The following is a 16582-nucleotide window of genomic DNA, read 5'->3' on the forward strand; positions in this document are numbered from 1 at the left end:
GGGCAGAATTGAGGACTCGTCCCCAGTTTCTTCCTAAGGTGGTATCAGCTTTTCACTTGAACCAACCTATCGTGGTGCCTGCGGCTACTAGGGACTTGGAGGACTCCAAGTTACTGGACGTTGTCAGGGCCTTGAAAATTTATGTTTCCAGGACGGCTGGAGTCAGGAAGACTGACTCGCTATTTATCCTGTATGCACCCAACAAGCTGGGTGCTCCTGCTTCAAAGCAGACTATTGCTCGCTGGATTTGTAGCACAATTCAGCTTGCGCATTCTGTGGCTGGCCTGCCGCAGCCTAAATCTGTAAAAGTCCATTCCACGAGGAAAGTGGGCTCTTCTTGGGCGGCTGCCCGAGGGGTCTCGGCTTTACAACTTTGCCGAGCTGCTACTTGGTCAGGGGCAAACACGTTTGCAAAATTCTACAAATATGATACCCTGGCTGAGGAGGACCTTGAGTTCTCTCATTCGGTGCTGCAGAGTCATCCGCACTCTCCCGCCCGTTTGGGAGCTTTGGTATAATCCCCATGGTCCTTACGGAGTCCCCAGCATCCACTAGGACGTCAGAGAAAATAAGATTTTACTCACCGGTAAATCTATTTCTCGTAGTCCGTAGTGGATGCTGGGCGCCCGTCCCAAGTGCGGACTGTCTGCAATACTTGTATATAGTTATTGTTAACTAAAAGGGTTATTGTTGAGCCATCTGTTGAGAGGCTCTGTTATGTTCATACTGTTAACTGGGTATAATATCACGAGTTATACGGTGTAATTGGTGTGGCTGGTATGAGTCTTACCCGGGATTCAAAATCCTTCCTTATTGTGTCAGCTCTTCCGGGCACAGTATCCTTACTGAAGTCTGGAGGAGGGTCATAGTGGGAGGAGCCAGTGCACACCAGGTAGTCCTAAATCTTTCTTAGCTGTGCCCAATCTCCTGCGGAGCCGCTATTCCCCATGGTCCTTACGGAGTCCCCAGCATCCACTACGGACTACGAGAAATAGATTTACCGGTGAGTAAAATCTTATTTTTTTATTTTGCATATATATATTGTGCTATCTCTTTTCAGCCTGTCTATATTTTTTATTTAATTTATCCTTTTTTATTTTGTTTTGCAGAAGTAAGCACATTAAAAGATCTTTTTCTTCTTGCTAGCAATGGTATGTTTTGAATACAAACTATTTATTATATTAAACCATTGTCATATGTGTTTTATAATGTTGACTTGTGCTTATTTTAATATATGTTTGAATGTTGAATTTCTTTTTAGAGCATGATTTGTCTATGGCAAAGTACAGTAGACTGCCTAAAAAGAGAGAGAATGAAAAGGTAAGAGAGAAAATGGTGGACAAAGATCAAAAGTACAGAAATCATTTTATTTACAGTCTGTACAAGTCAAAATGTGACCTCCTCCTTAGCCCTACTCCCTTCCTGAATACAACTCCACTTAAACAGGAGTATGCCATCATACAGTGTGAGCTGTCAACATAGTGCTAACTCATGGGCGACCAAACCTTTGGATATACTGTAAAGGCCAAAAATCTTTCTTGAGCTTCCAAGTAATGGCATTTGCATGCGCGGCAGGTGTGCACTTGGGAAAGGGGTCATGGAGACTGTCCTGCCAAAGTCTCTAAGACAGGGGTACACTTACAGGGGTACAGGGGTATACTTTACCAGGGACTATATTATCTCTGAGACAAGACTCCAGCTATATACCAGGTGTCTGAGACAGGGGTGAAGTTGCCAGTATAGAAGGGTGCAACCTCCCAGGCTCTCAGGATAAATTTTGCTTGTTGTTGGCCTAGCGTGCCCCGGGGGCCATGGGCAGACACCACAAGGAGCACCCCAGCCTCTCAATGTCCCCGGTCTCTTCCAGCATTTCACTGGCCAATTCTTCCAGGTAGAAGGGTATCTGAATGTTAGACAGACGGTGTATAGATAATGATCGACACACAAATGGTTGACACTTTGGCCCAAAAAAATGGAAAAAAAAACGTGTGCCAACCTTTTGTACCTGTTGAATGTCAGGATCCATCACGTATCTGATCCCAAAATATGGTACTGTTTAAGCTGAATGTTTATTTTATTTATTTATTTATTTATTAGCAGTTTCTTATATAGCGCAGCATATTTCGTTGCGCTTTACAATCAGAACAACAGTTATAGAACAAAACTGGGCAAAAACAAACAGACATAGAGGTAGGAAGGTCCTGCTCGCAAGCTTACAATCTATAGGGAAATAGGCATAGATACACAAGGATAGATGCTACCTATTGCATAATGGTCCACCAGATTGCTAGGTTCTTAATGGGTTGTATGATATGATCACACAGCAATGTTGGAAGACAAAATAAGTGAGGTTATGTGTAGTGTACAGAGAGGATGCAATTGGATAGGGAAGCATTGAAGGTTATGTGGGTGGGTCTGGAATTTGATAGGCTTGTCTGAAGAGGTGAGTTTTCAGGGAACGTTTTAAAGGTTTGGAGAGTAAAGGTGAGTCTTATTGTGCGTGGGAGGGCATTCCACAGAGTGGCTGAAGCCCGGATAAAGTCCTGTCATTTTGAGTGGGAATAAGTAATACGTGTGGATGAGAGACTCAGATCTTGTGCAGAGCAGAGAGTTCTGGTAGGGAGATATTTTGAGATGAGTGAGGAGATGTATGTTGGTGCAATTTGGTAACCATGTATATTCTCTTTGGAAATTTAATTTCTAAAACTGTATGCCAAAATGCCATTCTGTAATTAACTCCAGGTAATTGAACTGAGTCAAGGGATGCTTGGATTGTTAAAAAAATGTATGTGTACTCTACCCAGCAGGAGGGCGTGTGTAACTGGTACTGTGGTCCTGCCAATCTACAGAGGTGTCAAATTCTTTTGAAGGAAGGTGTTAGGAATTGCTCACAAAATCTTTTCCTGACTAAAGCCATATATCTGTCCAGTATGGACCGACCACAGACCATAGCCTTCAAGCAGAATGAAACAAAATAAGAAAGGCACCCCTGCTTGTTTTTCAGGGAAAACCTGTAGCAAAGAAACAAAGACACAAACCTCCCAATCAATTACTTTTGGCTTTGAAAGAGTTAAAAATCCCAAGTGTCAGTGTGTGGCAAGGAGCTGTGCTGGAAGGATAAAGATGCGTCTCTTTAGGTGATTCAGTGTCCTTCACTAAGGTAGCCATATGGCAAGGATGTCCAACTTATTTCAGGAGCGAGGGTACTCCAATATTATTCAGTTCTGGAAGGCGACTTGAACTATGTTCTATCCTTTTTATTTTTCTGAAATGTCTGTAATCTGTGTGTACTTTTAAAATAATTATAGGTATATTTTTTTGTAACTGTAAGCTCTGAAGTTATTCTTGAAATGAAATTAAACCCTAATTTCTAGTTCTGATATTCTGTGTTCTTTGACCTACTGCCTTGAGAGCTACTGATTTTTAAAGTGTATATACTGAGAGCAGAACCGAAGTGGCCTCTGTGGGAAGCGTTATTGCCCAGAATACACTTGGTGGTGGTAGACTGATCTGTTTTATTGTTAGGATAAGTTGCAAAATTCCCAAAGGCACGAACGCCCCAACGTGGAAGGAGTTCTGAGTGCGGGCGCATGTGTGACATTGGCCACTTGGTGTTGACCTATTGACTGTCAACCTAAATACTGTAGATCTTCTATACCACACCCGGGAAAAAATTGGGTGTGGGCAGCTGGAACATAGACCATTCTTCTGTGGTTCAGTCACTGAGCCCGACTGAGCAGAACAGTCACTGTATCTCAATCTGACATAGTGATCTCTTCCATGGTTGGGAGTTCCCACACTTTTTCCTAAGGTCAGAAGCAGTGGTGGGAATGCTTCCTCTCCCCTGGAGCTGCCCCTCCACAGCCCCGGGATCAGCGCTGCTGCAACACAATCTGCGTTCCCAGGATGGGATCCTGCCAGGGATTTTCAGGATGCTCAAAATGTCAGCTGAGAGCAGTTACAACATGGTGGATTAGGGCAGGAGTGGTTGCCCAAGGGTACTCAGGCGCTAGGGTATGGGATGCTATGCCAAGCAGCGGCCTCAAAAAGAAACAGGAAGTCACTCCCACAAAGATAAACAAATACAAAACGAAATGGAGGCTGCGCTAGAATTATTATATAGGACAACAGTATTGATGTATCTGGTAATTCAGAATTTAATAATATGAATTAATACACTAAATATAGGGGTAAATACACCCTAAATGCATGCACCAATAATAAATGTTTAAAAAGTACAAATAGTACAATAAATAAAACAAGGGTTACCCAAACCGCCAGGAATATGGAGAAAGCTTTCAATACAGGAAGTCCGTTCCAAAATATTTCCCCCAATAATTAGGTCCAGTATAAGCAGTTTAAATGGAGGTATGCAATTGTCCAGTATTGAAACTTTACCGCTAGAGGGTATGTTGCTCCAGATTTTTTGAATAGTGAGCTCCTCATGCAGTGTGGTGAGCAAAGTTCATCGGTTCAGCTAAATGCAAATTCCTCCAAATGTAGACGGTATTCTGGATTGCCGTAGGGGATGGTTCGGTCTTCAATTAGATTCCTGGCGTGGGTCCCTGTACACCTGTACTGGACAATTGCATACCTCCATTTAGACCCCTAGTCTAGCTTATGTGTATTACCCATAATGCAGGCTCACAGCAAAATGCATGTAATTCTTAAGTGGAGGTAGGTTGCTTGCTTCTAGGTGATGTGTGTGTGTGACTTTTAGCACCTGTTTTATGAAGACTAGAACTGGTTATTCCTGATTTCTTACTTAAATGTAGTAGATGTTAATCTTACATTTGTGTATTTTTGCCTTTTAATATATAGTTTTAACACATTCTGGTAGGTATAGCTAGCCAGCACCTGCCTCTTTAACAAGATCAGGTTAATTCAGTTATATCTTGCATGAAACAGCCTAGACAGCGCTCTTACTTTTAACATTTCGTTCTTGCTCCACCATTTCTGTACTGGGAATTTTATCTTTGTCTTTTGTCCAAACTTCCTTTCAGGATGTCTGCTTTAACCACTCCCAGCCAAAGATCTGCTCCAGAAAGGTGGCAGTGCTGCTGCTTCTGAATCTAAAGCATCCCAATAGATATTGCATCATTATAATCCCCTCTGGTAACGCTTCTTTGTAGTTACTGGCTGGGGTTGAAGTGCTGTGGCTAGGGATATGTACCAACACCACCACGGCTTGGTTCAAATAAATAGAAATGGCATGGTGGCACGACACCACAGTATTCTCCCGAATTCCCGCTGGCAAGTGTTTAGTATTATATTTATAACTTTAAAATTGTTACACATTTCATGAATTTTTACTATAATTTGTACATGGTGCACAGTGTTACTACTGTAAGTAAAGGCTCACCGCATCACATGAGGGTTGGGGGGGATGAGGCTGCCCAGGCAAAACAAGTTATTGAAAATGAATGACTAACAGGTTTTCTACCACTTACTGTGCAACTGTCCCCTCTAAAGGGCCAAATTCAATGAGATTACCACGAAAATTGGTGCCGAAAGTGAGAAATGGGTTAATTTGCCTTCTCCCCCCCCCCCCCCAAAAAAAAAAAAAACAATAAAAAACAAACAAAAAAAATAACATTAGATAACAGCATAGAAGTTTATTATTGGTTATAACAAAAGTATTTCTGGTACTTAAATTGGGTCAATTGGCTGTTGCATGTAAAAAAATAAAAAAGATAGAAAACTATTTTTTTTCAGCAAAATAAGTGTTCTTGTTAAATTTAGGGTACATAAGAATGGGTATAAGTATAGATTTGGGTCATTTTAGGGGACTTTAAAAAAAAAAAAAAAAAGTGTAAACACACAGATTATTCCCACCAGCAAGTCTAAAAACACTTGTCTCACTTATAAAGATCTCCAATATACCTATCCCATACCTTGCACCCCAATTTCCATAATTTTGCACTGTTTTTATCCAATTTAAAATAATTAAAATTTTCTGCTTACCTAATTAGTCATTCAGGGGGGTGTCCAAGGGTTTCAGAACGAAATTCCAACATTTTTAACTTAAAATAGGGATTATCCCCAAGTTTATCACCTACTCAGAGTTGGCGAATTGAAATTTGTGATAAAATTACAGTGAAACCATTTTCACAGACAATTGAATAGGCGCATTTCGCCATTCGAGGTCAATTCATGTTTTTGCGGCTAACTGAATTTGCCCCCAAGTACTGGAGTCTGGGTTTTATTTCATCTTAACTTCTCCGAGCAGGTAGTAGCGTAGATTTGGTTAATAAATGGAGGTGAAGTAGTTACTTACTCAAGATTAGTGCTGTTAGCAGTCAAAATGTTGACCACAATCTATCAATGGGACAATGTTGGCGTGGTTTTTAAGCTATTTACAGCATTTTATCTGAGTTGCATTATAACTTTATCCAGAATTAGTGAAGGACAAGGCTACATGCTAACAATTTTAATTAATCAAAAATTTGCTCATACAAGCTTTTTATTCGTGCTACATGATGTACAGGTTCACATCATAAAAAAGAAAATAATATATGTATAACATAGACATATTACGTTCTTATGTTCAGTTAACTTCCAGTTACATTCTGTCGGTGCTAGCCTGTTGAGTCATGACATAGGGGAAACATACACAATAATCAGTAGGAAAGGAAGGTAGGTAGTTGGTTATCTCCTAAATAAACTGGCTGCTTCAGTCTCCACCAGGACACCAAGCCCAGCTGCCCACTAGATCAGACTCCTCCCACATCTGATTCCTTGTTACAAAGAACAACTCATTAATTTTAGTCATTCTGCCTAGTCCCATGTAATATCTGCCCTCTAAGCTTTACTTTGCTCCATGTGCTAACATACCGCAATTCACACAATAGGAAAAACTATTCTGTAAGCAGGGGTGTATCTAGAGAGGAGGAGGCCCGCCTGCAGGCTACTTCTGGGCCCCCTCCTCTCTAGCCGGTAGCACTTTAGCTCTGGGCACTAGTGTCCCTAGCGCTGTCCCATAGCCTAGAGTGTATGCGCAGATCTCCGGAAAATGGAAAGGTTGCCATTTTCCCAGTGATTTTGCTATTGCGCATGTGCGAAACACCAGGAAAATGGCGCCACACCATTTTCCCACTGATTTCTGCAGCAGTTCTGGATGCAGGGTGTGTGGTGTGGGCCCCCCTGGACCCCAGGACCACGCGTGCACCGCGCACACTGCAGCCATTATAAATACGCCAGTGGATCTCAAACTGTTTTGAATCACGGCGCCCTAGAGTATCAGAATTTTTGTCAGGGTGGCACCCCTAGGCCAAAGGTTTCTTATTGGGAAATTTAGAAAGAAATATAAAATTTAAGTAAATTGTGTTTATATGTTATCCCTAGGTTCAATTGTGTGGTGAGGAACAGGATTCCTTCTGTTTGTCCACATATTTTATGATTGTCAGCCACCAGCACTGGTTTTGTCTACTACATTGACCATAACTAATTTGAATTGGTCCTGGACCACCAACTCACAGCACCCCTGTAAGTGTCCCGATGCACCCCAGGGTGTCTAGGCACACAGTATGAGATCCACTGCTGTAAGCTATATTTGAAATCTAGCTGTGTTCTTTCTTCCCTGACTTATTACTCTAATTCCATTGTGATAAAAAAAATGACGTTTGATGTATGGAGTGGGGGTTGGAGTGTATCACCTTATGAATAACTTAAATAAAGGCGTGGATGGGCAGTAGTACCATCCCCTATAGTCAGCTACTGTAATAAGAGGGGGTGTTTTAATTGAAATACCTGCAATGGTAGAACTCACCTATTCAGTGTTTAGAGCTCCAATGTTTGTTAAACAGCTATAAGGCAGCTAGAAAAGGGGGTGTTGTGAAGATGGCGCTACCTTGCTGAATAGGTGTGAAAGTGATAGGTGAGTCCAGGATATTGAATAAAAATACTTATCCTAGATGGATGGGATGTTCTTTCTTTCCCCTTCTTTTGGAACGAAAGTATTCTTCTGCTCCGTTGCTCCTTAGAACATGAAATATATAATTCAAACGGAAAATAATGTGTAGTATTCCCGATACAGGATGTATTTGTTTATACTGCTGCACGGGGGTAATTATGTGACAATATGATGTAGTTAAATGAAGAGTTTGGTTTTCATGAGGTGAGGATAGCATACCTCACTTACACATTAAAAAGCATTTATGAAGCCCATAAAGGTATCTTTGGTCCCACTTCTGTGAAATAATTTTTAACGGTTCCCATAAGTTTCCCACTTCATAAGGTGAACAAGGGGTGTTTGAATAAACAAACCTCACTAAAGAGGGTAAGATGACACACATTGAGCTTTCTTTCATAAATGTTATATTCTATATGCACACCGTTACTCACTATAAAATTGGCGCGTATCCTTCCATAATGGTTTTTTCTATGTTCAGCAACCCTTTTTATGGTGTATCATAAAATGAACATTTATTCAGTACACACAATTAAAAAGGAATAATAGACTTTAAAACCTAATATTGTGCAGGGGGAAGAGGGCTGTTCTGGATGTGAGGTTGAGACCCAAATTTAAGGGAGCAGAGGCCCGGTTACACAGCTCCCAATGACCAATTATTACACAAAAATTATATGGAAAAAAAGGGGTCTTACCTTTCTCCAGAACCACCCCCTGAGCAATATCTTCTTTGGCCAACGTGTTTCGAGTTATAGATAACTCTTGCTCAAGGTATCTTGAGCAAGAGTTTTCTATAGGGTGTGTTCTTCACAACACCCCCTTTTATAGTGTAGTCTATTCTGGACCTTATTGGGATAGGTCCAAACGTGAGACTAAGAGGCGGCAACCGTAAAAATGTAAGCGCCTCCAAGATCCTTCTTTTCAGCTATAAGGCAGCTGACTGCTAATCATGGCAGTAGTGCTGGTCCTTTCCCTCTCTTAATTCAGCCCATCCAGGGTAACAGCAGGAGCTTCGGCTAAAGGTGTTTGTAAAGCAGCAATGTAAGTGCTCCACTAAAGCCATGTTTTGGAGTGATTTGAAGGTAAATTTGAGGAGGGTTTCATGTGCCTCTGTGTCTACTCATATTATCCATAGCTAGGGTCTACAGCTGTTACTTAAGGTTAGTGCAGTGGGTGTGAAGGGGCACTGTTACAGGTATTTTTCTCATGCAAGGATAGTGGTGGGTTAATCGTTCAAAGCCTATCTTACATTTAGTTATGGATATATAATTTTTCCCCCCCCATTTTTATAAAGCTAAAGGCTGAGATTGCAAAGGAAGTTGCCAAAGCTAGAAGGAAGCAGCATCTCTCATCACTGCAATACTACTGTGCTTTGAATGCTCTCCAGTACAGGAAGAGGACGGCGATGCTAGATCCTATACTTGGTTACACAAAAGGACAGGTAGCGATTACTTTTTCTGCCAATTAAAATAAATTCAGTGAATACTTTTAATGGCTAAAACAGAGTTTTCAAAACTGTGCCATTACATTCCAGGCATTAACCACTTAACTGACATGCAACCGCACCGCCCCACTGTGTCCCCCAGTTTTTGACGAAGAGATCTGTTCTGCAGATGCACATATGATATTTAAATATTTTAAAAATGACTTTTTCAACTATATTTGATAAAACATAAAAAAAACAACAACAACAATGTTCTGAACGGTTTTGAAGGGAAACTTGTCAGTTAAATGGTTAAGGATATCCATGTTTGAGCACAGGTGACTGAATTAGTACCTCAGTCAATTTGATTGAACCATCTGGCCTCAAGCATGGATATCCTTAAAACATGCACTGTAATGGTGGAGTTTGGGAAAACCTTTATTTATTGCAATACTGCTGTCGTTTTTCAATCCTTGTGAAATGTGAATCTTGTGCTACACAAGAATATCATGTGCTTCTCTCAGCAGGTTATGCTTTGGATGACTGGTGCGAAAATTTATAGCAAATAATTATATGCAAGACAAATATCATGAAGTCCGTAGGTGATTTCCATGTGGAAAACAGGGCATCCGAAGCATAATAACATGGCTTATTGGTTTTTACGTATGTCAAGATGGTGACTTGTCTTGGTGGTAAAAATATTAAAAGCTAAATTTTTGTGGTGCCTATCATCACTCTTTGGCTCGGTACACATCAGAGTGATGTGTTCCTGGTGCCAACCTATTGTGCCGCCCATGCATACTGCACAATGCAGTGGTACGAAGGCACGATCTAGCATGCAGCATGGCATCATTAATGAAGATATTAACGATCTGCGGTAGCGCGCAATCGCGGGTACACACTAGACAATGTAGTCGATACCTAACCTTAGAAAGGGTGATTGAAAGTACAAATGTGGGATCAGTTGTCCTTACTATTCGCTTGTATTTTATTCCATACATTACACTTCTGTATGAGTGTTCATGGTATTCTCTCTTGATTTATTGTCTTGCAGATTACTTTTTTGAAAAAAGGCTGTGAAATGTTTTCCAAAAAAATGGATGGCTTTCTGTCTTCGATGTCAGGCATGATTGAACGGTAAGCAGAGCTAAATCTTCTATCCAAAACAGAAAAACTCTTGTCATCTGCACTAAAAATAATGTACAGCAAATCTGTGTATCTTTTTTTTTTTTATATATTTTGATCAAAACATTTTAATCTTGTAGCCCGTCGTCAAGGGACCCACAATATGTGTGAAGATGATATAAGAGGAATCTCTGAGTAAGATAGAGATTCATTTTGTGTCATTTTAGATCATGCTATATACAAAGAACCTTTGCTACACTGTTGTGTCCTTTCCGTACATCTGCTGAGGCCTATGTTTTATATTAGTTGGAAGCATGCATTGTTGCTCCTAGGTTTTCCAGAACTTCTTAAACTAGCAGTCTGCGTGGAACAGCGCAGTGTTCCATACGGTATAACAGCCTCATAGGGGAAGGCCAACATCATAAGATTTCCCTCACACTTTGTGATGCCGGTGGGTGTTATGTTCTGGAATGGAAAAATCAAGCCCATTGCACTGAATTGAAATACCTCCTTACAATTAACAGGGAACACTGTTTTTGACTCCCATAAAACAATAAGATCACTGTCTGAGTGACCCAAGGAGGTGTTGGTGTCGGTCAGCACCAAAATGCTGTCAGGAAGTGTCTATGTGTACCACTGATTGGCCCCCATGGCGGTACTTTCATCACTCCCAGTGTTCGGGGGTTGGAGCCCATAAGTGACTGCTCTGATTGGTTGGTAGAGTGGCCCCTGTCTCCAGAAAACTGCCCAGCCCCTGCGTGGCTGAAGCATATTGATAGTAAGCAATGAGTAACACTGAATCAGGCCCTTAATGCACTTAATTAAAAAAACATAGTGTTTTTATTATTAAACCCTACATGTAGACTCTGTCTGTCTGCTGTTTTAGTTGGATTGATGCCATAGCAAGAACTGCAAAGTATTCGTGTATTTACAAAACAAAATACACACACATTGCTTTTATTTGATGTTCTTGCAGTTTCAATAATAATAACTACAGATCTGTCCCCCTCATCTTTGCCACTAGCCACAGCAAGCACGAGTCGTTTGCGGTGACTAGGGTGCCTGCGAGTGTGCGTGTGCCCGTGACACACAGAATTGCATGGTGTGTGTGCACCACTGCGCGCAGGTCAAGTTGCACGTGCGACCGTTTGCGGGATAGATGACAGCGGCCGCTTCTGTATTTGCCCTATGTAGGCTGATTGTCTTTGCCCTGTGAGGAGAAATATACAAACTAATGCTAATTTGAAGACATTCAAAGTCTTTGCAGTAAAACAAGGTATCATTTTTACTGATGATGATGTTGGAATGTGACCAACCTAAAAACTGCTAATTAGGCTCAGTAACAAAGGGGTTAAATATTGTTTTTATTTATTTTTATAAATATACCACACACAAATGTGTTATGGACCCCCTGTCCGTTATAAAGGTACTACAGGGTTGCTAACTTGTCATTTTGTACATTACATGTATTTATTACCCTGATACCCACTGCCTAAAAGAGTCAAAAAAGCCCCAGTGCTTTCCTGCACAGGGTTGGTAACCCCTGTATTGATAAGCCTGGGAGATTTTTAGTAAAATGTAGGTATACCCTGCTGCTTTCCCTTTTATACTAATGATCAGGTCAGACTTTTGTTGTTGTTTTTTTACATTCTAGTCTTACAGGTTATAGTGTTTGTAGTGAACATTGTTGATAAAAAGTTGTTTGACAATTTTATTTTCTCTTACGTCCTAGAGGATACCATACTTGCCTACCTGACCCTCTCCATGAGGGAGAAAATGCTCTGTTCCTGGACTTTCCTGGTAATGAATGATTGCCATCACCTGTGGTGAAACACCTTTCTTATCAATTAACTAGCTCACCACAGGTGATGTCAATCATACATTACCAGGAAAGTCCAGGAACAGAGCATCTTCTCCCTCATGGAGAGGGTCTTGTGGTCAAGCCTGGAGACATCACTTCACATAAATATCCTGGAGCTAAGAGCCATCTACAATGCTCTGAGCCTAGCAAGACCTCTGCTTCAAGGTCAGCCGGTGCTGATCCAGTCGGACAACATCACGGCAGTCGCCCACGTAAACAGACAGGGCGGCACAAGAAGCAGGAGGGCAATGACAGAAGTTGCAAGGATTCTTCGCTGGGCAGAAAATCATGTGATAGCACTGTCAGCAGTGTTCATTCCGGGAGTGGACAACTGGGAAGCAGACTTCCTCAGCAGACACGACCTCCACCCGGGGGAGTGGGGACTTCACCCAGAAGTCTTCCACATGATTGTGAACCGTTGGGACAAACCAAAGGTGGACATGATGGCGTCCCGCCTCAACAAAAAACTAGACGGGTATTGCGCCAGGTCAAGGGACCCTCAAGCAATAGCTGTGGACGCTCTGGTAACACCATGGGTGTACCAGTCAGTGTATGTGTTCCCTCCTCTGCCTCTCATACCCAAGGTACTGAGGATCATAAGAAGGAGAGGAGTAAGGACTATACTCGTGGCTCCGGATTGGCCAAGAAGGACTTGGTACCCGGAACTTCAAGAGATGCTCACAGAGGACCCGTGGCCTCTACCTCTAAGAAAGGACCTGCTCCAGCAGGGACCCTGTCTGTTCCAAGACTTACCGCGGCTGCGTTTGACGGCATGGCGGTTGAACGCCGGATCCTGAAGGAAAAAGGCATTCCGGATGAAGTCATCCCTACCCTGATCAAAGCCAGGAAGGATGTAACCATACAACATTATCATCGTATTTGGCGTAAATATGTTGCGTGGTGCGAGGCCAGGAAGGCCCCTACAGAGGAATTTCAACTGGGTCGTTTCCTGCATTTCCTGCAAACGGGACTGTCTATGGGCCTAAAATTAGGGTCCATTAAGGTTCAAATTTCGGCCCTGTCGATTTTCTTCCAAAAAGAACTGGCTTCAGTTCCTGAAGTACAGACGTTTGTCAAGGGGGTACTGCATATACAACCTCCTTTTGTGCCTCCAGTGGCACCTTGGGATCTCAATGTAGTTTTGGGGTTCCTAAAATCACATTGGTTTGAACCACTTTCCACTGTGGACTTAAAATATCTCACATGGAAGGTGGTAATGCTGTTAGCCCTGGCTTCAGCCAGGCGTGTATCAGAATTGGCGGCTTTATCCTATAAAAGCCCTTACCTAATTTTTCATACGGACAGGGCAGAACTGAGGACTCGTCCTCAATTTCTCCCTAAGGTGGTTTCAGCATTTCACTTGAACCAGCCTATTGTGGTGCCTGCGGCTACTAGGGACTTGGAGGACTTCAAGTTGCTGGACGTAGTCAGGGCCCTGAAAATATGTTTCCAGGACGGCTGGAGTCAGAAAATCTGACTCGCTGTTTATCCTGTATGCACCCAACAAGCTGGGTGCTCCTGCTTCTAAGCAGACGATTGCTCGTTGGATTTGTAGTACAATTCAGCTTGCACATTCTGTGGCAGGCCTGCCACAGGCAAAATCTGTAAAAGCCTATTCCACAAGGAAGGTGGGCTCATCTTGGACGGCTGCCCGTGGGGTCTCGGCTTTACAACTTTGCCGAGCAGCTACTTGGTCAGGGGCAAACACGTTTGCTAAATTCTACAAATTTGATACCCTGGCTGAGGAGGACCTGGAGTTCTCTCATTCGGTGCTGCAGAGTCATCCGCACTCTCCCGCCCGTTTGGGAGCTTTGGTATAATCCCCATGGTCCTTACGGAGTTCCCAGCATCCACTAGGACGTCAGAGAAAATAAGAATTTACTTACCGATAATTCTATTTCTCGTAGTCCGTAGTGGATGCTGGGCGCCCATCCCAAGTGCGGATTGTCTGCAATACTTGTACATAGTTATTGTTACAAAAATCGGGTTATTATTGTTGTGAGCCATCTTTTCAGAGGCTCCTCTGTTATCATGCTGTTAACTGGGTTCAGATCACAGGTTGTACGGTGTGATTGGTGTGGCTGGTATGAGTCTTACCCGGGATTCAATATCCTTCCTTATTGTGTACGCTCGTCCGGGCACAGTATCCTAACTGAGGCTTGGAGGAGGGTCATAGGGGGAGGAGCCAGTGCACACCAGCTAGTCAGAAAGCTTTTACTTTTGTGCCCGGTCTCCTGCGGAGCCGCTATCCCCCTGGTCCTTACGGAGTTCCCAGCATCCACTACGGACTACGAGAAATAGAATTATCGGTAAGTAAATTCTTATATTATATATATATATATATATATATATATATATATATATATATATATATCAATAGAAGAATTGGCGCCAGGGGGTCGCATCAACTCCCACTATTCCAACCCCTAATTGGTTAATACTTTTTAAAAAAATAATAACATGTTCCATCATAAAACATTTATTAAAAACATATTCAAATTAATACACAGGAGATATATTATTCCACACTTTAAGATGTATGACTCTTAGCGCTGAATACAAATGTTGAAGGATCACAACAATCTCCTCCTTCTCCTTATAGTTGGTTCGGAGATAGCTGAAACCTTCTATACATCTGCAGTGGACGCTCAGTACCTGGTACTGAGCGTCCACTGCAGATGTATAGAAGGTTTCCTTTCCTTTCTAAGTGACCCTTCAGTACCTTGGTTTCCGAATTTTTGTACAAGTTATCTCACCACAAGGCCACACTGATTGTTCATCAGAAAGCCTCGGTGTTATATTGAAGTTTCCATCATGCATGTATGAACAAGTTTTGTCGCATTATACTGTTTGTATAAACTACTGTACTTCTCAGCTGCTTGAGAGATCCCCCTGATGAAGTCTTTTGTATAAGACGAAACGCGTTGGATTGTCTGTTGTGAAGCTATCTCCGAACCAACTATAAGGAGAAGGAGGAGATTGTTGTGATCCTTCAACATTTGTATTCAGCGCTAAGAGTCATACATCTTAAAGTGTGGAATAATATATCTCCTCTGTATTAATTTGAATATGTTTTTAATAAATGTTTTATGATGGAACATGTTATTATTTTTAAAAAAAGTATTAACCAATTAGGGGTTGGAATAGTGGGAGTTGATGCGACCCCCTGGCGCCAATTCTTCTATTGTTGTATATTCCTTATTTCCAGTCCATTCTAACAGGGGACTTAGTTGAATCAGGCTGCCTATACCAAATAGTTTACGTACGTATTTATTCAGGGTGACAGGTTTTACAAATTAGCGCAAAGGGAGAGTATTTGTTTGATATATATATATATATATATATATATATATATATATATATATTCCTCTCTCATGGAGAAATTTGTGGCAAAAACGCCAAGGACTCTCATCGGCTCTCAGCCCACAAAGAATAAAGATTAATCGGCTGCATCTGATGGCCCCCTCTCTCCAGCTTCCCCTGCAAGGGAAAATACCATGGATACTTTGTTTGATGCTAACAAGTCTAGCTCTCTGTCAATTCGAAGGGCTGAAGAGATCTCTGATAATATTTTTCCCTAGTTGGATATTAAATTGTCTCCGTTAACAGAGGCGGTAAATGCTGCCACGGCTCAACTTGCTCAACATACTAAGCGCCTGACGGTGGCTGAGGATCGCATCTCTACTTTGGAAGATGAACTCCATGAAGCGAAAGCATTATTGCACTATATCGGCTATGACTGATAAATTGGAGGACTTGGAAAATCGCAGTCGGAGAAATGATGTTCGCCTTATCCTTTTTGCCGGAATCTGTCAAACCCAGGGAACTGCATTCCCTAGTATCTACCTGTCTCCCTGAAACTCTGGGCTATCGTCGGCATCTTCACCTCTGCAGGTAGAGAGAGCACATTGTATCGGACCTGACTGCCAAACTACTTGTCAACGTCCTCGACCAGTTATATTTAAGCTTTTGAATTATCTTGACAAGGTCAAGCTACTGGAGGTCTATCGTAAATCTACTCCTCTTTGCTATGAAGGCTCCACGTTATTTTTGTTTCAGGACTTTTAGTTTCAAGTCTCTGCGCAACGTTGGCAATTCTCTTCTATGTGCAAAGAACTTTTCAGCAAGGGCATTTGTTTTGTGCATTTACGTATATCCGGCCAAACTGAGGGTTATCAAAGATGGAAAACCCTTTTTATTTTGATTCTCCGTCCTCGGCACGGATTTTTTTTTATCCTCCTTTGCCTCCTACCTCTCCTCGCTA

General features: G+C 42.0%; 1 protein-coding gene across 2 annotated transcripts in view; it reads left to right on the top strand.

The window, feature by feature from the left end:
* The window catches only part of APPL2 (adaptor protein, phosphotyrosine interacting with PH domain and leucine zipper 2), a 246845-nt gene that overhangs the window by 151689 nt on the left and 78574 nt on the right, over positions 1-16582 (top strand). For both annotated transcript variants that reach the window (XM_063927758.1, XM_063927759.1), the window contains 4 exons: positions 1110-1151; positions 1262-1320; positions 9204-9350; positions 10387-10469. In XM_063927758.1, coding sequence (XP_063783828.1) covers positions 1110-1151; positions 1262-1320; positions 9204-9350; positions 10387-10469 — 331 coding nt within the window. The remainder of the gene's footprint in view (positions 1-1109; positions 1152-1261; positions 1321-9203; positions 9351-10386; positions 10470-16582) is intronic.

Source organism: Pseudophryne corroboree, chromosome 6, assembly GCF_028390025.1.
Source record: "Pseudophryne corroboree isolate aPseCor3 chromosome 6, aPseCor3.hap2, whole genome shotgun sequence".
NCBI lineage: Eukaryota > Metazoa > Chordata > Amphibia > Anura > Myobatrachidae > Pseudophryne > Pseudophryne corroboree.